Source organism: Cibotium barometz, chromosome 59 (genome assembly GCF_041138505.1).
Source record: "Cibotium barometz isolate CiBa-2024 chromosome 59, ASM4113850v1, whole genome shotgun sequence".
In the NCBI taxonomy this organism is placed as follows: domain Eukaryota; kingdom Viridiplantae; phylum Streptophyta; class Polypodiopsida; order Cyatheales; family Cibotiaceae; genus Cibotium; species Cibotium barometz.
The window spans coordinates 997083-1019233 of NC_141104.1; the positions used below are offsets into that span (position 1 = coordinate 997083).

At 41.3% G+C, this 22151-nt stretch overlaps 1 protein-coding gene and 1 long non-coding RNA gene across 2 annotated transcripts; both read right to left on the minus strand.

The window, feature by feature from the left end:
- Positions 1–4480: 4480 nt before the first annotated feature.
- On the minus strand, positions 4481–5483 carry LOC147605353 (uncharacterized). The gene is made up of 2 exons (XR_015265147.1): positions 4714–5483; positions 4481–4627 (listed from the first exon to the last, which is right to left on the minus strand). It is a non-coding gene; the product is annotated as an uncharacterized LOC147605353 (long non-coding RNA).
- A 13852-nt stretch (positions 5484–19335) lies between these two features.
- Positions 19336–21875, minus strand: LOC147605354 (uncharacterized). The gene is made up of 2 exons (XM_086793518.1): positions 20682–21875; positions 19336–20596 (listed from the first exon to the last, which is right to left on the minus strand). The coding sequence occupies exons 1-2, from the start codon at positions 21588–21590 to the stop codon at positions 20300–20302; spliced, it is 1206 nt and encodes a 401-aa protein (XP_086649644.1). The 5' UTR covers positions 21591–21875; the 3' UTR covers positions 19336–20299.
- Between the last annotated feature and the right edge of the window lie 276 nt (positions 21876–22151).

The window sequence follows — 22151 nt, forward strand, 5'->3', positions numbered from 1 at the left end:
TTCACGTACATCGAGAAATATAAAGATATCATCGGTGAGTTCAATGGTACTGTGAAGGCAAAAGACTTCAGAAGTGATGTATTATCTGGAGTCGATGAATTCACACACGTCGAGAAAGATAAAGATATCATTTATGTTGTCTCCTCAAACTTGGATGATTTCAATGCACTTAACTATAGAAGTGATATCTTGTCTCAGGAGTGGATGAGTTCATTGGTACCAATAAAGCAAAAGGTTTCAGAAGTGATGTCTCATGTGGAGTGGATGAATTCATACACATTGTCAACGAGCGCAAAGAGTTTGAAAGTGTTGGCTTATCAAACATGGACGACATGGATATTGACTCAAATGGTCTGAAGATTACTTCAAAGACAAGAATGAAATCAGCAAAGGACTATTCAGTATTTGACTTTAATAGTGATTAGATAAAATGATGCAACATCCCATGAAAACATGGTGACAAATAAATTCAACGAGGAGAAGTGTACAATTTCCAAAAACATAACTGCATTCCCCCTTTGAATTACAATTTATGTCTAGATACATTGTTTCAGTCTTCTACATATCCTCACTTGCAAGAAACATATTCTGAGGTTCATTGGCATAATGACTGTGACTTGAATAAACACCACGATAATTTACTCTTCCTAAAAAATTCCCTCGATTGTTGCTAGATTACCTCCTTGGTCGTACTTCTTCTTTTGGCAATCTCATTCATAGTGTCCAAACTTATGACAGTAGTTGCACTGAATGTTTGACACATTGGTGGATGCATTCCCTCATCCTGTAATCTTCCTCTGATGGAATAATTTCCTCTTGGTTGTTGCTGATGCTGATGCTGCTAAGGATGATGTTGATGCTAAAACTAAATTTGTTGATGACTTCGTTGTTGATGATGACCACTTTGCTGAAATGCTCTACCTTTGCCTCTGCTTCTATCTGAAGCTATGAATGCTTGATCATTGGAATGACCTTTGCATGCATGAATGGCCTGGGTCCGGAATTCTTCACCAAGTAAAGCTAATTGTAGCTCTTCTAATGATAGCTATTTAGCTACATATGTGTAGATATATGTATGAACACATGCGTAGGTATTCATATATATAACTATAGATGTACATATGTGTAAGTACACATATATAAGTGCATATATATAAGAAAGCATGAAGATAATACTACATACAAAATGAATTTTAAATTCAAAAAGAAATTCACATTGTTATAATGAATCCATACTTGAACTTTTGGTTATCCATGTGTTCAAACCACAATAAAATTTAAACCTACCTCGTCTGTTGAACGACCAATTTTGAATGGGGCATGATGCAGCATTGGCTCGGATGGTGATGTCATGGCCTTAGGTAAAGAACCCTATGCATCTTTGTCTCATCGTCGTGCTTTAGTGGTGGGTTCAATAATTTGCTCTGCAATGGGCCGCTTGCCCATATTTAGTGACCCTTTGTCTTGTACATGGCATGGAGAGGCCTTGTGTTTGATTACATTGTCAGGCATCAAATTTGGCACACAAATACATATTCTTTTACTTGCTATATTCTTATTTGTATAGAATGTATGTCTCTTTTGGATCTTGGAATTTGATTCATTGTTTGTTAAGAGGAAAGCTTGTAAGAGAGAAAAGGATTAGGTCATCGATGATGAGGCTTAGGACTATGGCTTTGGAGCCCATGGCTGAATCTCTTATATTTGATCATGTCAATAACCTTGAGTAGAGTGTACCTATTTTTCTCCATACCTGCTCCTTCTCCCCTCCCCCTCCCTCCTCCTCCACTGCTGCTCCTCCTCCCCCCTCCCTCCTGCTCCTCCCTCCCTCCTCCTCCACGCCTACTCCTCCTCACCCTCCACACCTGCTGCTAGTCTACCCCCCTTTCCTCCTCTTCAACTACTGGTCCTCCCTCCCCCATCCCTCTTCCTCAATACACAAGGCATGGAGAAGTCGGAATATAGAGCCAAGGCAGCCTACTTCAAGAACTCAAGGCATGGTGGTGGTGTCACTCGCAGCAATGCATTGCATGAGATGTTCGACTGGTTTTTTAGATGTTTATTAGGAAGGACTTTGAAGTCTGAAAAGGCAAAGGCATCAGAACTTGCAAAAGAAGTTCAAATTGTATCAAAGAATATCATGCTTGGAAAGCATCCATAGGGAGTCAAGGAGTCACACATTGGTTGCAAGCTAGAGTAAGAGAAGGGAGCAGATGGGTCCAACCACCAACAAGAGCTATGGTGTAATTGTATACAAATATGAAATAAATATATTGCATATTTTTACCACAATTTGTGTACTCTCTTTAATATCTTGCTTATTTTGACCACAATTTTTGTACTCACACGACGTTGGGGAAAGTGGGGACATGGTGAAGGAGGGGGGAGAGAAGGGAGGGGCATGGGGCGGGGCAAGGGGACGGGTGGAGTGGTAGCAAGGGTGGGGGGATGGGGGGTATGGGGGAGGGTGACGGGTGACGGGTGTGGGCGGGGCAAGTAGGGGGAGGGCGATGCGGGTGGGGGGGGGTTAGGGTGGGGGGCACGATGAAACCCTAAATGTAATTAAAAGGGATGTCAAAACATGATGGGCCCTTATAAAATGTTAAAAAAAACCCTAACTCTCATTATGTAATGGCAAGAGTGAAGAACACTGCTAGACCCACTGGACGCCGCCTCCACCCTTCCTCCTCTAGCTCCACCACCTCCATGGCATCCACACACACGAACCTATCTGGGTCCGGTGGCGCCTCCCCCGACTCTCGTGAGCCCTCCCCCAACTCTCGTGAGGTCTCCCAGGCTTCTCCTTAGCTTCAGCCTTCCCCTTAGCCTCAACCTTCCCCTTAGCCTTCTCCCTAGCCTTCCCCTCAGCCTCAGCCTCAGCTTGATCCTCAACCTTCCCCTCAGCCTCAACCTTCCCCTTAGCCTTCCCCTCAACCTTCCCCTCAGCCTTCCCCTCCCCATGAGAGCCCTCTCCGGATCGAGAACAAAATGTGTTTGATAAACTCCCGGATATAGAGAGGCTTCGAGAGGGCCAACAGACTACCAAGAAGAGCACCATCTTCCCTCTCTCGGAGATACAGCCCATCGCAGAGATGATCCCTGTGCCCATGAGGAGGGTAAAGCAAACTCTGAGGAAGCCCCATCCCAAAGAAGACCAAAGCTCCAGACGTCAGCGAGAGGAGGAGTCGGAAGAGGACCAACGCAGACAAGAGCAGTGGAAGAAGTTCAAGGCAGACAGGAGGTCGTGGGAAGGTGTTCGGGTACCTGTAAGGCCCCCACCAAGAGTCAGAAAGCCGTACAGAGCAAATCCAGGAGCGCGGGCCCTGAGGGAGATCAGGCAAATGCAGAAGACCACCGACAACTTTCCAACGTGTGGTACGAGAGATAGCACAGGGATACAAGGACGACGTGCGCTTCAGCACAGGAGCTATGGGGGCGCTCCAAGAGGCTGCGAAGCAAGTGACCACCACTCTGTTCGAGGATGCCAACTTGTGTGCCGTCCATGCAAAGCGAGTCATGATCATGGACAAGGATATGGCTCTGGCAAAGCAGCTACTACGGAGTGACCCAAGTTTGAAGCCCTAGATTCTCTTGCAGCCCACTCTTAGGACTTAGACCACCCCCTGCCCTTGAAGGCACTATCTTGTATCTAAGACCCAAGGGCTGATTTTTTACAATAAAATATATTGCCATTCTCTACACTCTTGCATTGTTGTGTATTTTTCATTTCTATGACTGCAATAACTGATCATTTTAATGTAAGTTTTGATTTTTTGTCAAATCCTGAAGGAATTTCACCGTCGTGCAAAAGGGAAAAGTGTCTAGCACATCGCCAGGACCCCAGAAAGCCTAAAACCCGCCATGGTGCAAATTTCGGCATTCTGGACTTCGAATTTGGGCATTTTGGCAAGTCCAGAATGCCCAACTTCGCACCGTGGCCGGTTTTGGGCTTTCTGGGGTCCTGACCACGTGCCAGACACTTTTCCCTTCTGCGCGATGGTGAAATTCCTTTAGGATTTGACAGAAATGAACTCTCGATACCCAGAATTGGTGAATACGAGACTAAATTGGCTAGAAATTTATTAAATTAACACAATTAAAATGATGGAGAAAATATATCATCAACGACTTAAACAATATACAATGGAATTCATGATGGGCAATGATAACTTAAAACAAATAATAAAGACATATATATACAAAAGGCCTCACAGGCTATCTTTCTTCTTGACTAGTTCGAGTACATCGAGAATAGGGGCCTCTGAATCCCCTAGTGGATTCCTAGATATAAATCTAGCCGCCGCAACAGCACTAACATCCTCCTCTGCTGCTACCAAAGACATAGCCGTTGCCGTCAATGCCCTGCCATGAATGTTCGATTCAAAGGCATTGATAGCAGCCAGGCGGTGTACCAAAATGACTTTGTCGGCATTCCGAGTAATGTTGGAGTATACGATAGTGCACGACAATGCCTTGCACTTCAGCAACTCCGAAGGACCTCGAGGAGAAAATTTGCTGTGATATGCTCTGCGACTTTGCCAAGGTACTGGGCCAAAGAATGATCTCGCCCAAATGTGTTGCAAACATTACCCCGTCGAGATGAGATTTCATCAAGCTCAAACGCATCCTGCAACAATTCAACAAACATTAGAAGACCGACAAAACAAATTATACTGAAAGAACATCAAAATAAAAAATATTGTTCGAACTTACCACTACAGCATCGTCGGCTTCTATCCCTTCCTCATTTGTAATGTTGATGGAACCAGGTGCTGTGTGATGTTCCATTTGGGAGGTGGACGCTTTCTCCTAACCTGTGTTGGAGGTGGACGCTTCTGCATGAGAGGGTTGTGCATCGTATACGGACATGTTTGCATCCCTCATTGAAACCAGCATCGTCAAGAGAAAGTCTTCCATTGTCTGGTCTTCGGTACCTAAAACCCTGGGATCTTTGACACTTGTGTCAGCATCGAACCCTGATAGGACTCTGAGTGCCTCATCCTCTCGTAGTCCAAGAAGAATCTCTATGTCATGGAGGAATACGCACTCTTCTCCATCGATGATGAGGGGGGACAAGGACCATAATTTTGAGTCTAGGTCAACGGTCTCTGATTGGCAGATTCTTGCTCTACTGGGGGCTCTTGAAGTAGGCTCAATGCTTGAGCCGCTTCCATCTCCTCTGTTGGATCGTCAAGACTCTCTTTTTCCATGTAGATGTCTGAGTCTAGTCTAGGGACGACCAGATCAGCAGTTCTATTAGAGGGGGTGCTAAACGATGAGCCTTCTTCCTCTAAATTTCCTTCGTGGAGAAGGAAGATGAATGTCATCTCCCATGAATGGAATTCGGTGCCTGTATTTCCTGTGATGCCTACGTCTAGGATGTCTTGAAGTTCGACTATCCTAAACCCTTCGTCTGTAAGGTTGTCACAAAAGTGGGCCAACCGCTTTACAAACTTGGGTTCCTCTACGAACAGATACTTTATGTAATCTATGGGAACCCATGTTTTTGAAGTGTGGTATTACCTAGAAAAGAAATTAGGACAAGAGGCTAGACACTAAGCATGGTGACGCTCAAGGGCCATAGAGGAAAGGAGAACGTGGGGAAAAGGGATTAGAAGGGGAGGGAATGAAGAGGGAGACTATGGCACAAGGGAAAAGGGAGAGGGGAAAGAGAAGCATGTACATGATGGGAGGAGGAATGTAAAGATGGAGACATCTAGGGAAGAGGGCCATGCTTTATTTGAAAGGAAGGGAAGGGGGAAATCAAAGTACTAGCTAGGTGGCTTTACAAGAATGAGCGTATCCCATCAAGGAATAGCCCCCTCCTTTTATAGCCAAGAGAGGGGGTCTCTCCCAATAAATGCATCCTCCCACATGCATGGTGTGTGTGGAAAAGTCTCCCATGTGGGCTAGGCAGTTACGCACTCTTAATTGTGTGCGACAACCCTTTGCCTCATTTTTCCACATAAATCAAGCCCCATATCTCAAGTCTATGATAATCCCTTGGTCTCTTCCCAATTTTATAATACGTTCAAACCTCTAGGAGGACAAGTGGAGGGTTGGCACAAGGAATCTTGCCACCTCATCCTATTTTCCCCATTATTTAACTTGCATCCTTGGACTATCTATACCCCCCCCACATGGGCCTATCCTACATGGAGGGAATAATCCAATATAATATCCATCTCCACCTATTTTATATTACTTCTCTCATGGACTTTAGGCCATATCTCACTAAATGCAGGCATGAGACTGCCTAGGTGGAGGGGTGGCACATGGAGGAACCATGCCACCTTACATTTTATAATATTACTACCATGGATTATGTACATCACACCTTATGGGTCCTCTTATGTGGAAGGGTGGCACATGGTCATGCCCTGCCACCTCAACCCTGGGCCCTATGCACACCATATTTTATTATACTATTGCCACACATACAAACACACACACATATTTATGCCTTTTTCCTTAGACAAATTTATCCATAACAATCCCCCCCAGGTAGGGAATGCACAGCATTTCCATGCCTGGGTCCATCACGCACAAAGAAGGGCTTGAGGTAATGCTTGTTGATCACCTTCTTGCCATATGGCTCATGCAGCTCTCGAACTTGTACAGACCCATTGCTACGTTCCTTGATGACTTTGTATGGACCGGCCCACAATGGAAGGAACTTCTTATCCATTTGGTGGTCCAATTTGTTATCAAAGCATAGCACAACATCCCCCTCAGCAAAGTGTCTTTCCCATCCCTTGAGCGAATCTTAGCATCCAAGCGGGCCTTTTGTGCTATGGAGGAGGCCCTTGAGAATCTTTCATGTAAGTACCATATGCAGGTTGGAAGTGTTGACTTCCTACCAATGGCCAAGAGTCTTGCTTTTGGGGCCACGGATTCATTTGTTGTGTTGACACTTGTGACCATGGAGAAAAGCTTCATCAATCTAGATCGATATATTGGAAATTCCAACAAGCCATGCATTTTGGATAATGAATCCATTGAAGCCATTGACAAGGAAGGAAAGGATGGAGAGGTGGTTGAAGAAGAACAAACTATTGCAAAGGCCATATTTAGAAAGAAAAAGAAGGTCATCAAGGCTACAATCAAGGCATTCAATGATGCACATGAGGTTGTATGTGATATATTCTCATGTGGTGTTGCATCAAAGCTCGCATTGGAACATTGCATGAAGACTATTGCAGTGGTGTGCAATAGTCAAGAGCAAAGAGAGATTGAAGCGGCATGTTGGAGAGCCCATGAGAGCACCAACCCACCTATAAGTGCTGAAGAGGTTCCTCCCATTGGTGCTCTAGCTCTTGACCTACCGCCGGAGGGTGTGGATGAATCAAGCCAAGACATAGCAAATATTATTATGAAAGAGAGGTTGAAGGCTACTTCAGGTGTTTGAACCTCTCTATCTCTAACTTTTGTCAATGAGAACACTATGGTGTAAGGTTGAACTTGTGTTTGGAGGACGATTTCATGACATAACATTTCCTACATATTTTCTCATTTTGTGGTGCTATCTAAAGCAAGCCTTACAAGCCTATTTCTCTCAGTTTTGTGTTTATTGTTTAAGAGTCCTTATTTCTAGAAATATTTTCATCATATTGTACCTAAAATTGGTTGCAAAAAGTTTGTGCTTTTGTATTAAAATACAAGTATGAAGTACATGATAATGTTGGAAGAAATATTTTCTTGTATGGTATAGCTAGAATGCTTCAATCAATTGCTATTACATTACTTTGATCCAAATGTTGGTATTGGTTTTCTCTAAAGTTTTGTGTCCTTCAATATTTTGCCATGTGGTCAAATATATTAGAAGAAAATGTTTTGTGTCACACAACTACATTGAGTTTTTCAATTTCAATTGCAGTGCTTTGATTGAAACATTGGTATGACTTGTATTATCAAAGGTGTCAATGTGGTGTCTATTGATATTAGGCCACATGATCAAATATTTTTTCTCTTGAAATATGTTTTTCTAAGTATGCTCAACATGCATGTCCTACATGCACATCAATGTGGAATATTATAGCATGTGTGTATGGAAAAATATTCTAAAATGTTCATTGCAACTATATACATTGTTGTATCTTAATTCAATAGTCATATAATATTACTTTTTGAGATTTTTTTGCCACATGGTCAAAAATATATTTTGATGAAGTATCTACCATCCATGCATACTATTTGCATATTAAATTTAATGTCTTATACAATGTACATATGGAATAGTACAATAAACTTAGCCCTATTGAACTATATATAATGTTTTTATCTTAGCTTACTAGCTCTAAAATGAAAAAAAAATCTTGTAAGAGACTAGATGTCTATTTTGTTCTTAACCTTTGTGTTGTATGATAGAATGATTCAAATTTGATAGTCTATTTGCATATTTGGCAGATTTGAGCAGAGCAAACAAAGTAAGTGATGTGGCCTTGGCGAAAAGTGCTACCAAACTATGTGTGATACTTGATCTCAATGGTCTTCTTTTACAACGTTGTTTTTCCAAATCAAAGAGGTTCCAAAGTTTTCGAGTGGGCAAGCAATGGATTGTTCTTCGACCAGGATGCATTGAGTTTCTTGAAGCTACATTTGCAAGATTCCAAGTGGGAGTTTGGTCTACAGCTTCACACAAAAATGTCATCGCAATAATCAATTGCTTGGAGAGCTATGCAAAAAGGAGATATCCTTTTTTCATGATTTGGGAACAGGAGAAATGCCATACGCATCCACTCAAGATCATCTATCGGCCAGACAAGATGGGAGTGGAAGCAATGTTCAAGCCCCTTCAGTATGTGTGGAACGAATATGGCAATGTTTGTGAACATAGCAAGACTATTTTGATAGATGATAGTCCCTACAAGGGGTGTCCTAACCCTCTTGAGAACTGCATCTATCCACAGACATTTGATGTTAACCAAGGAGACTCAATCTTGATTGAGGAACTTCTACCCTACTTGACTCGCTTAAGTGGATCCCATGATGCACGTGAAGTCATAAAATTTGATCTATATGGACGAGCCAGTTTAATATGGACATGAGTTGTACACACAATTCAAGGTTGTGATTGACACATGGCTTAAAGGAGATGATAATGCTATGTCATCTTCATCATCAATACAACCCAACAGCATCAATCGTGGAGATGGAATATATATGCAACAATCTTCAATCACTTCTTGCTTGAAGAGATCATCAATTGTACAAGGATCATCATCAAGAGTCTCAATTCATCTAACCCATCCATTGGGTGTCTCACAAGTATCGAGGTTAAAGCGGATTCCTTTGGTTTCTACTCTAAAGGATATGTAAGCAATGCAACTTGCTCATCAGCTAGGATATAAGGAAGACTACATAAATGGTCGTGTAGCTAGACACTTCATAAAAAACCTTCAAAAATTATACTTTCCACAAAAATGATGTGACACAAAAATAATACACTCTTTTCTACAACTTGTACCTTGGTGTTTATAAATGCGTTCAACATCAGAGAGACTAGCTCAAGATTTCTGGATTGTGATTTCATGGAAGAATTCATTGTATTATATACAAGCTCCTCAATGAAGAATGATATTCTAAACGTAATTTGATGGAGAAAATGTGTTTTTATGAAAAGGTATACTAATTGTGCTTTGATATTAAATGAATGCGTGCATGAATGCAAAATATACTAGAAAAGTTTAAATCTCAAATTAGTCTCAGTATTGTTGTTTTGAATTTTATTTTCAAGTATATTGTTGAAGTTATATTGGAAGAAGCAATTTCTTGTATGGTAGCTAGAATGCTTGAATCAATTCCAATTGCATCCAAATATTTGTCTAAAGTGTTGGATCTTTTGATGTTTTACCACATGGTCAAATATATAGGAAGAATTTTTTTTGTATCATAATGCTTTTGCCAATTGCAATTGCACTGCTTTGATTGAAATATTGGTATGACTCATATTATCAAAGGTGTCAAGTTGGTGTCTATTGATATTTGGCCACATGGTCGAATATTTTTCCTCTTAAAATATGTTTTTCTAAGTATGATCTACACATATGTCCTATATGCATATTAATGTGGAAGTGTTGTAGCATGTGTGTATGGAAATATATTCTAAAATGTTCATTGCAACTATATGCATTGTTGCTTCTTAATTCAATAGTCCTATAATATTATCTTTTGTGATCTTTGGCCACATGGTCAAAAATATACTTTTATGAAGTATCTTGTGGTCATATAGCTAGACACTTCATTAAAAAACTTTAGAATTTTACCTTCCGCAAAAATGATGTGACAAGGTAACAATACATTCATGTCTCTAACTTATACCTTGGTGTTTATAAATTCTTTCAACATTGGAGACTAGCTCAAGGTTTTTGGGTTGTGATTTCATAGAAGACTTGATTGTTTTGTAAACAAGATCATCGTGGAAGAGTGATATTCTAACTATATTTTGATGGAGAGGACGGGCTTTGATGAAAAAATATACCAACTGTGCTTTGATATTAAATGACTGCAGTATGAATGCAAAGTATACTAGATATATTAAATCTCAAATTAGTCTCATTATTGTTATTTTGATTTTTATTTTCAAGGGTAACGTAGATATCCTTTTTCCAACTTAGAAACATTCAGCACAAATATAGACAAAAAGAATATAGTGTGCTTTGATCTCAAATAATTCTAAGTAATATTTTTTGGGATTTTCTTTTCGAGACTATTAACCACACATACATATTCTTTCCAACTTACTAGAAAGAGCTAACCAGAATTATAACCATACTATTATATTGTATGGCAACTATGCATATGTAGTCAAAGGTCAAGGGTTGGAGAGAGAGAGAGAGAGAGAGAGAGAGAGAGAGAGAGAGAGAATGCATTGATGTCCAAGCATCATGTATTAATATAAAGTGAAGTAAAGAAGAAATTCCTTAGAAAAACACACATACTCTATAGTTTTCTAGTTATTTTTTCAACATTTAATTTGCTTTATTCTCATAGATAAGGTAAACTTTTAGGTTTGGCTATAAAAATACAAATATTTCTATACAAAATGCACAAAAAATAGGTCTATTTCTCAAAGTGGGACTTAGGAAATTCCCAAATTCCCCAATATGGTGTTACTCTATAAAGTTAGTGCTATGCACATATGATCACGTGATGGTGCTATGCACACATGATCACATGATGTTGAGCGTGAACTCTCAACATGAAATTGGCACTATGCATGGACTTCTCCACACGGCGGCTAATCTTACCGCCATTTAAGGTAAAGTAGAAGGACTCTGGCATGCCGTTCTCCATGACCAATAGGTGTTCTCGCACATCCCTTAGAGTCCATTGCGATGTGACATTCACATTCTTGACATCTCCCTCTTCAACATCAATAGACAAGCTTACCCCTGTATTGTCTTCATCATTAGAGCCACCGGCCATTTGTTTTCTTCTAGCCTGTATTGAAAAGCTAAATACAACATTTGGCGTGACAAATGGTATCTAATAACCACATTGTCTTTACATGCGTGACATTGAAACACATCACCCTTTTGGACGCTTGACCTCGTTCCCCAATTCATCCCAACAAAATCTTCAAGAGCATTTTCATCTACACGCTTGCAGGACCACATAGTTTTTGTTCTATGCATATGTATATTCTGAAATAAAGAAGCAAAAATGTGCAGAGGCATAAACCAAGATAACCTTGCCCATTTGGATCCAAATGTAAACTTCATGGCCATGCCCACATCCTTTGCAATCTTGTCCTTGTATGATTGCAATGTCCTCGAGTGCAATCCATGTCTTGACGTTGTGGTGGTGCAATGGTTTGCAGACGGCCATAGCTTGATGATGTCGTTGGAGTGATGTATGTTGCATTATACCAATACACATTCTTCATTCGCAAGGAGGCCTTCTTCTCCCCAACATGCATTTGCTTACCTAAATCCTCATGAATTTCCAATGAACTTGCCTATGAATGATTCAACTCGTTCCCACTCCTCGAGGTCCGAAGGGAAAACATTTGCCACCATGAATAAGAGTTCTTAGAAACCAAACACAAAATTTCCAAATGGACTCATTACACTTACACGTGAAAAATGTACATAGATAGAAAGGCTCACAGTGTGATGGTATCGTAGATTGATTGAATGATGGAGGAAGCCGCATATCTTTTCCCATGTAAACATGTTGCACTTTTACGAGCCATCCTTTCTTCCCAAACTTGAACTTCAAGATGCGCCTCTTCCACTCATGCAAGATGTCACCTCTCTTGCTCTTGGGAAGCTTATGTGGACCTTTGGCCGATCCTTTCATCACTATCCAGTCATTTAAGCTATGGTGCAAGGGATCCACTCATCCAATGCATTTCTAGTGTTGTGGAAGACACAAGAAGTCACAGCATTGCGTGGTCTTGTAGCCTTTCTCCTCACCATGCTTGCAGAGTTTGCAACAGCAAGAATGGGACTCCTACACAAGGCAATGCAGGTCCAACAGAGGCACAAAAGAGGGAGAAGGAGAGGGACAGAGTAGCAGCAACAACAGAGGCATAAGAGAGGGGCAGAGCAGCTCCAACATAGGCACAAAAGAGGGAGAAGGAGAGGGACAGAGCAGCAGCAACAACAAAGACACAGGAGAGGGAGAAGGAGAGGGACAGAGCAACAACAACAAAGGCACAGGAGAGGGAGAAGGAGAGGGACAGAGCAGCTTCAACAGAGGCATAGGAGAGGGAGAAGGAGAGGGACAGAGCAGCGCCAACAGAGACATAGGAGAGGGAGAGGGGAGAGAGAGAGAGAGAGGAGCTGCAGCAAGTAGGCTAGAGCAGGAGGGAGCAGAGAACGAGGGGGAAGAGGAAAAATGTGTGGGATTTGGTTCAAATCTGAGTGATTTGGCAGGCTGAACTAGAACAGTGGGGGTGGAGAAGAAAAATTCGCCATTTGGGCCCTACCATCCCTTTGAATGCAGTTTTGGGCTCATGTGGGGGAGGTGCACCTAGTAGGAGGGTCAAACATGGGTTAAGAGGGAGGGGATGGTTTGGGTGGTCCCTAGTGTAAGGAGAGTAAACCGATAGGGGCTCTTTACAGGCCTGCCCACCCTCCACCTCAACATACCATTGCCGCACACCTTCTAGCACTCTCATTGGTACACCTCAAATCACTCTCTAATCCCTTGAAATTAGGAAACACTAATTGGAGGCCCTTTTGAGACCCCAATTCTCCCCTAATGTCAAATGACAAAGAAAAAGGGCCTCCCCCTTTTTTTTTGGGGAAAGGGGTGTAAACCTAACCTAACCTAATGTACTATAGTTATGTTTTAACTTAATTCCTAACCTTCTCTCTCTCTCTCTCTCTCTCTCTCTCTCTCTCTCTCTCTCGTCTCTCCCCCTTCTCTCTCTTATCTCTCTCTCCCTCTCTCCTCTCTCCTCCTTTCTCACTCTCCTCTCTCTAACTCTCTTTTCTTTGGTCCCTTTCTTGTTGGGTGGTGGATCGTGGGTGGTGTATCGATGGGGTCATTGAATGGTAGGGAGAGCGGCATGTTTGCGGGGGATGTGGATTGGGCCGATTGGGTTGGGTTGGGTTGAGTGGACAAACGCACTTCCACCGCTGGGCAAGCGGGCGTCACTGCCTCTATTGGCAGTAGGCAGACGGTCACCACTTCCCTTGGTGGTTTTTGCTTGATAGGCTTGGCATCGTCTCGTCGCCGCCGTCGTCGCACATGCAACAAGGGGGATAGGGAAAGAGAGATTGAGGCTAGAGAGAGAGTGGAGGGAAGAGAGAGATGGAGGGGATGCGGTGTAGAGAGACATTGAATGAGTGGAGAGAGTGTGGGGGGAAGAGAGAGATGGGGGTGTGGGGTGTAGAGAGAGATTGAGAGGTTGGAGAGAGAGTGGAGGGAAGAGAGAGATGGAGGGGGTTTGGTGTAGAGAGATATTAGAGGGAGGGGGTTAGAGAATGGAAGGGGAAAGGAGGTAGAGTGGAAAGGGGGTGAGGGAGAGAATGCAAGGGTTATGTGGGAGAGAACGGCCAGGGGATGGAGTGAATGGAATGAAAGAGGGGTAGTGGAGAGAGGAAGGGGATGGAGTGAATGGAATGAAAGAGGGGTAGTGGAGAGAGTAAGGGGAAGATAGGGGTGAATATGGGAAGGGGGGGTGGTGGTGGTAGAAAGGGGGGGGGATGGTAAAGTAGGGTAGAAAGAGGAAGGGGGTGGTGGTGTGGAGAGAGGTAGGGGGATGGTGGAGGTGGAGGTGGAGTAAAGAAGAGGGCATAGAGAGAGGTAGGGGGATGGTGGAGTGGAGAGAGGTAGGGGGATGGTGGAGGTGGAGGTGGAGTAAGGAAGAGGTGTGTAGAGAGAGGTAGGGGGATGTTGGAGTGGAGAGAGGTAGGGGGATGGTGGAGTGGAGAGAGGAAGGGGGTGTAGAGAGAGGTAGGGGGATGGTGTGGTGGAGAGAGGTAGGGGGATGGTGAGGTGGAGAGAGGTAGGGGGATTACCTTGAGTGGTGGAGGTGGAGGTGATGGAGATGGAGGGTGGGGGAGGAGGTGGTGGAGATGGGTGGTGGAGGTGGAGGTGATGGAGATGAGTAGTGGTGGTGGAGGTGGGAAGGAAGATGATGGGAGGTGGAGATGTAGGGGGGGAGCTTGACGGAAAAAGTGGTGTTGGAGATGGTGAGTGGGAGGTGGAGGGCATGGATGATGGGAAGTGATGGTGGGGGGGGGGGGGATTGACAAAAATAGGAGTAGTGGAGGGGGGGGCGATTGACAAGGTGGGGGGGGAGGGTTGTTTGTATAGGATGTGGGGGGTTTAAGTGTTAATTTTTTGTGACTAGTGTATTAATGTGCTTATGTAAGTCAACATTATTTAGGATGTAAATATCATCCTTTTGCACCAATTGGAAGCATTTTTTCACTCCTTTGCCTTGAGGGATGTGTCTTAAATGGTTTTTTGAAGGGCCTTCTTTTTCACACATGCAAACACGTGCTCCGCTTTTGCTTGAGGTGCTAACCTCCCTAGAAATGGTGCCAAAATGTTATCACTGTCTCTCTCCCAAGTCCAGGTACTGAGAGTGTTGGTCACCTATAGTCGTGCCATTGCTCATTGTAGCATAGGTTTTCACAAGTGTGGCATAGGTCCTCAAGTTGTATTTCAGTGAGAGGTATAGGTTGATGCATGGAGTGCAGCTCGCATAGTCACATAGGTGAGAAAGAGGGGTAGATCGCAATGATGGGTGGAGGCTCTTGCCTCCATGGGAGTTCAAGGGTTTAGAAGGGAGTTGTAGGGTTCAGGAGGGATAAGGTTGAGGGAGCTAACTAGGAGTTCTAGGGTTCAGAGAGGGTTGCAGCGTTTAGGAGGAGTCCAACATTAAGGGGTTGAGAGCTAGTCCCTTTGTGACTTCAAGGGGTAAAGGGTTGAGAAGGAGCATCAAGGGAGGAAGGAGGAGGTAGGGGGAGGATGAGGATGAGGATGAGGATGAGGATGAGGAGGATGGAGGAGGAGAAGGGAGGAGGAGGAGGAGTGAGGAAGAGGAGAAGATGGGGGGAGGATGGGAGATTGCAAGGGTAGAGCATGCTATCACATGATAATGTTCAGGGAGCATGGACCCAAGGAGAACAAGCACATGAACACCAAAGTGCAATGAACATTGAAGCCAAAGAGTGGGCTCTTCATTCCATTGAGAGAGATCTCTCCAAATTCATTCAATTGGGACTTACATTACCAAGGGTCCCTTCTTTAGTCTCAGAATCCTTCTACTAGTGGTCCATTTTTATACCAAATCCAAGAATTCATCCACTCTGGACCTACAATATCAAAGGTCTATTTTGGGATCCTAGATCTCATCTATTAGTACTTTGGTTTTTTATTCTCAGATTAAACCCACTACTCTTTTGGTATTTATTTGTTATGGAGCTATAATCATGAGGATCTCACCATATTAGAGAATTTGGGAAAATCCCAATTCCCACGAAATAAAATATAGTCACTTCAAAAGTAAAATTTGATGTTTTTATTGAAACATTAGCTCCATTGAGGACCCAAGTTTCAGTTATGTTGGGGGAGACTAGACCATGCACAATACTTTCCCAATTCCTAGAACCCAAGCAACAAGCTTCCGTATGTTGCTATGGCAAAAGGCCTTAATAGATGTGAACATGGTCCCACGGCCAAAACATTTGTTGATTTGCTAGTGAAAGAAAGATGTTTGTTGTTTCATATACATCAAAACCACAAACAAAAGCCAATTTATAGATGTTGCGTTAGGAAGATTCATTGGAGTAAATTAAATTGCAGTATTGATATATGCAATAGGATTGTTATAGAGCTTTGACATCCATCATATAAATGTGGTGTTCAAAAACAAAATTAAACATGCAACAACTGTCAATTTTTATTTGGTATATTAGATGTATCAAATTAATTCCAAATGCATATGTTTCTATGTTGATAAATTGCCGTATTGATATATGCAATAGGATTATGGTCGAGCTTTGACATCCATCATATAAATGTGGTGTTCAAAAACACCGTTCCATCACAATAGAGCTTGTGAAACTCTCCATCACAATAGAGCTCATGAAACTCAAAGACATGGTCTTGATAAAAACCTTTTTTTAAATTGCTTTCTTGTGCTAAATATAATCAAAACCATTGACACATAGCCAGATTTGCAACTAAATTTTGCATCACATCGTTTAACACAATCATTAACAATTCCATACTAGTATTCATACTCACAAAGTAGCTCATCTCCAAAGGAGATATCCTTTATGGTTTGCACAGTAATGTAGCCATGGGCACTCAAATGTCCTTGTGACTTTTGAGCCCAAGGTGGTAGCTTAGGGATGTATACAAATATAACATTTGTTCTTTCTTTATAATACATTGAGCTATTTATATACCCGGCAATGTTTCCATACAATACATCTCCCACAATACATTTCACATCTGTCAATGGCTCAATGAATGGATAACATTCCATAAGTCTTCATCCTTGGGAAAAACTTGAGGAGAGATCTCCAAGTATCATAATCATACTTTGGACCATTATATACCATCAAATCTTGTTTCTTCTTGATGCTCGTATGTACAAAAAGACCATATCCTGCCCCAAGTATTGTTGATTTCTTTACTTCATAATGGATGCCATTCATTTCGAACACGTGCTCAATGGGTATGGGTAATTCATGTTTCCATAAACCATTGGATGCAGGATCAAAATTTGTAATAAGATAGCTCTTCAACTTTTTAGGACAATTTGCAACACCTATCATATGTTTAAAATCAAAGAATCATTCTTTTAGTGGAGGAATACAAACTCACATCACAAAGCACAGAGCATTTTTTGCGCAAGGTACTAACTCAATGTCTATTAATTCTTTCACAAAACAAATTGAAACATGATGTTTTGCAAATCGAATCTAACCAAATAGTGTCCAAATATAAATAAGAATGTAGGTACAAATGTTTTAGCTGAGCATTTGTGTCTGCAACTCTAATTAACAAGATCACCCAGATTCACTAAGGGTTGTCTATGCAATAAAATTGAATCAAGTTGGCTAAGAATGCCCTTGCAGCATCGGCAGTGATTCCCCTTTCCTTGCATCCAAGAACCATAGCAAAGCGTTTTGCCTCACTATCTTTTAACGGCCCCATTTTGGCCATTTTTCCTAGCATGCATTCTTCCTCTTCATTCAATGTAACATGTTGAGCATGCACCATACTTCTTGTAGTAGGACAAGTCCCTCTCACTCTAGTTTTGGTTATAGGTGAAGCAATACCTTTCTTTGTGTCTTTTTTTGAACTACAAGTAGACATATGAGATTCGACATTCATCCTTTCAAGCACTTCTTTGTTTTTTTCTTTGAATTCAAGGATCACTGGTTGAAAATAATAGAACATATCATGCCCTTCGACAATCGGAGCTTGACCAAATCTGTTAGAAGAGATGGCACTGCGCACATCTACTGCATCATCTAGCATCTGTAGGTACGGCAATAACTCATGAAGCAAAATAGAATCACCACAATCTATATGAAATTTTTTAGGGAAAATGCAATTTTTTGCTGGATTAACACAACCCGTGTAAGGCAAAACGTCAATGAACACTGTTCTTGCTGGTTTGCATTCCTCTTTGAAACAACACCACACTCTCATTAATGGTTCAAACTCTGCTTCCACATTTATCCTATCTGGTCGATTGATTCTACTCTTTGTATGCTTGGCATCGCACCCCAAACCATGAAGAAATGTAACTTTATGTTAACATGATGCTCCAAAGTGTCCAGCATGTGTTGCACCATGCCCTTTTCTCCTCCAGTGGACCAAATGCCAACATGGCACTGATCGAGCAACCATTGTAGAAACTCTAAACACCGAGGATGGAGAACAAGCCAATGCTTCCCATTGTGCAAGCTCATATGTTTGTTTGACTTCGAAAAACAACGCTCGAGTAATAACCCTTTCAAATCTATCATCACACTGCTAGTCTTATTTTTGTTATCACCTCTTTTGACATTATTTCTAAGGGTGACATTATGTCTTCTCCTTTACCTTCTAAGATTTCTTCCTGCACCTTGGCTTCATACAATGACATTGCATCTTCTCCTTTACCTTCTAAGCTTGCATCCACATTTGTCAATGGAACATTAACTCCAGACATTGCATCCTCAACATTTTCAATCAACCATGTTGAGCTTGGAACTTGCATGCTAATGTTCAAATTAGGCACATAACGAATCATTGGATCAGGTGTCACATATACAGGCAATGCTTCTAGCGATGTGAAATTGAGATGGCCAAGATCTATTGATAAACAAGGAAATGAAATTCATAAGTAGAAACAAACTGAAGATTGAGTTGGAAAACCATATTGTCAAACTTTAGGTTGTGTGCTCTCAATGAAATTTGTTTGTGTGAAAGCATTCATGTCTTTCTTTTTCAAAACAAAATTGGATTCCTAAAAAAAAGAAAGCATTCATGTTCATATGCATAGTATACCCCCTAAAATTGTTGAATCTATACGTATCCTTTCAAGTTATTTTAATCCCCAAAACTACATATCCTTACATTGCCAAAAACCTTTGCGTAATAGATAAGAGTGGAGTCCAACATTATCTAGCATTGTCCGGTCAAAACATATTTTTGAGCATTCATATGAAGTGAATAAGGATAGAAACAACAATTTACACTAATTCATTCATCACGACAAGACTCGACACACTTTTTAACATTTATGAACTCATAAATAAATTTGGATGTGTATCACACTCCGAACATGCAAACACATCTTTTCATGAAATATAGAAAATTAAACATATTCAAGAATATGTATGTTCATGTTTGAATTATGGCAATGAGAGAGAAGAAATTTCCAAGTAATATTAAAAGATCCTTGGAACGAAATTAATACATCATATGGAGAATATAGCAAGATAACATATGGAAAACATGAACACCATATAAAAGGACAATTTCAAGGACCTGTTGCTTCCTCTTCTGTTTCCCAAAACTTTGAAGCGTGTTTTTGTAAATGCTCACGCTGCTCTTCATTGAAGGGTTGAAGCTCTTTTTGTCTTGGTATGGTATATCAATTTCTTTATCCCCTCCCACTCGATGTTTCATATTTTTCATCTGCAACATATATTGATGGCTTACATTGGGCATCCCAATATCGTTGAAATGCTTTTCCTTGCTTACCAGTACACAAGCAATTAAATTAAGCCATCCATAGATCCAGTGACAAATATATTTGCAGTTTCAAAATTAAGGCAGCCAAAGTGTATTTTATATTGTCCGCCTGTCTTATTTAGTGCATTCTTCAAACATGATACATGATCCATGGTCAAGAACACCACAAGAAGGAATTGCACTGGGGGAGAAGCGATTGTCATCAAGCTTTTCAACAAACACTCAAAGCAATCAATTTCTACTTCTGCTTGGTCCATACATTACATCCAAAAAAGCAACCCCTATTGCCATTGGCTCTTGGTACACATTATGTATAAATTCCATTCCCTCCATGTTTGAACCGACTATGTAGAACCTCCAAGGCCGGGTGGAATTCGGTCCATGACTTGAACCTTCTAATCCACCTCAGATACCCCTTTGCAGCATCAGGCAATGGTGGAGTTTCCTTGCCCTGTTGAAACTTCAGTTTTAACCATGAATTAGAGCAACCACGAATCCGATGATACAATTCTGGAGTAATTTTAAAATGTAATCTGCACTCATCCCAATTTTTTAACATTAAAGAAGGCCGTTCTGCCGATATAAACATATAAAGTTCTTCTTGTAGTGCAGCATCTCTCTTGATCTGCATAGCTCATCCTTCAATATCAAGAATCATGGCATCAGTCTTTGTTTTAGCTATGACTACTCTACCTTCCTTAATGTCATTTTGAATTTGACCAATTTGATCATCACTCAATCCATGCAAGCATCTAAACATTGAGACTGTGGGTTGCCTACGGCATTTTCCATCTTGTGAATATTTGCCTGCAATGTAATCCTCAAGGATGGAGATCCAACCATCATAAATGGCATCGCTTGTGATTATCATATGTACATCCTTCGTGGCAAAGCTATTGCCCAATGTTACCTTGCCAGTGTCAATGAAAGCCTACAAAATATATGAATCCATTAGAATGCAATAATTAAGAAAACATTCTTGTAAAAAATGATTCATAATTAAAATCTGTACTTACATCCCAATTCTCACGATCTGGATGTCCTTTTGCAAGCCCTTGTTGTGCTTTCTTGGGTTTGTTAAAGAGAATCCATTGTCCCCTCACCTGCTTAAGTATATCAATGTATGGAGATTGTCTCAAGATATTTTGAGACTCCAAGTTTGCCATCTTTGATATCTCCACACAAAAGCGTGCGGGACAATTCACTACAATCCTCGCCTGACAGGTGCGGTAGTAGTTCTTTCTTTGGGCCGTGCTGTTATCATCATTAGATGTGAATATTTTAGCAGCATATATTGAATGTTGTCCAGATAGTATCCAGTAGTGGCACTTGGTTAAATCCTTTTTATCTACCCTTTCTAGGGGCTGCTTTGTTTCAGGATTGAAAGCCATTAAATCCGCTACAGTAGCAGGAGGCCTAGAGTTATAACCGAAGTTTGCAGCAAGCTTCTCCACATGCTCTTTGTTCAACCCTCTATATACATAGGTTGGAGGAGCTTTTTGACATCTTGCAACTGGAATTGGAAATATTGCATGCAGCCCGAATGGGTAGTATTTTTCATATTCCACCAAGCCTGATGGTTTCTTTTGCCCTTTTTTTCCTATGACCTTTCCACCTGGCTCCAATTCACTACCACTGCTTCTTTCCACAACTGCTAGCATACCCTCTGGAGGTGTTCCTTCCTCTGGTACATCAATTATAGTTAGCTTTCCTTTCTTTGCCCCTTCTCCACTACCACCTGGTGCTTGAACCATAGTCGACTTTCCTTTCTTTGTTCCTTCCCCACTCTTGCGCTTCTTTAATGTTGCTGAAACTTTGCGATATGATTCAATGATTGTTGTCACTGTGTCAATCTCATTTCCATCAATTGATTCAACACTTATCCAGCCTCTTGAGTGCATGTTGTCATCTACATCAGACTTCATACGAGATGCTTCATAATTGCTAGGATCCAAGAGAAATTTCTTATTTTGATTTATACTGATTAACAATCCAATATCTCCCTCTTTTCCAACCACATCTTCTGTGATTTGATGTACCGATCCAACACAAGTGTATGCACTTTTGTTGGGTAACAAAACAAATAAGTGAACTCGTGTCAACTGTGCTCCCTCAATACTATATATGTCAAAAGTACCAAGGTATGCTTTTTTCTCCAAATCCACTTACAACTTTCTCAACCTTCTTCACATTTGTGTCTTTCCTGTAAAAAATCCAAGCCATATACAAACTATCATCTTTATAATCTTTAATGTTAGACAAAACACATTATCGATAAACATATCTGAAATAGAATCGAGAATTAACAGCAGACATAGTGGTAGATTTGAGAAAGCACCAGGGTCTAGGGAGATTTGGCCATGCGGCCAAATCTTATGGGCTTCTTTTAAAGCACCGGAAGGGGAGGTTTGGATGTTTGTCTAATCTTATGGACTTCTTTCAAAGCACCAAAGTTTGGGGAGATTTGGCCTTGTGGCCAGATCTTG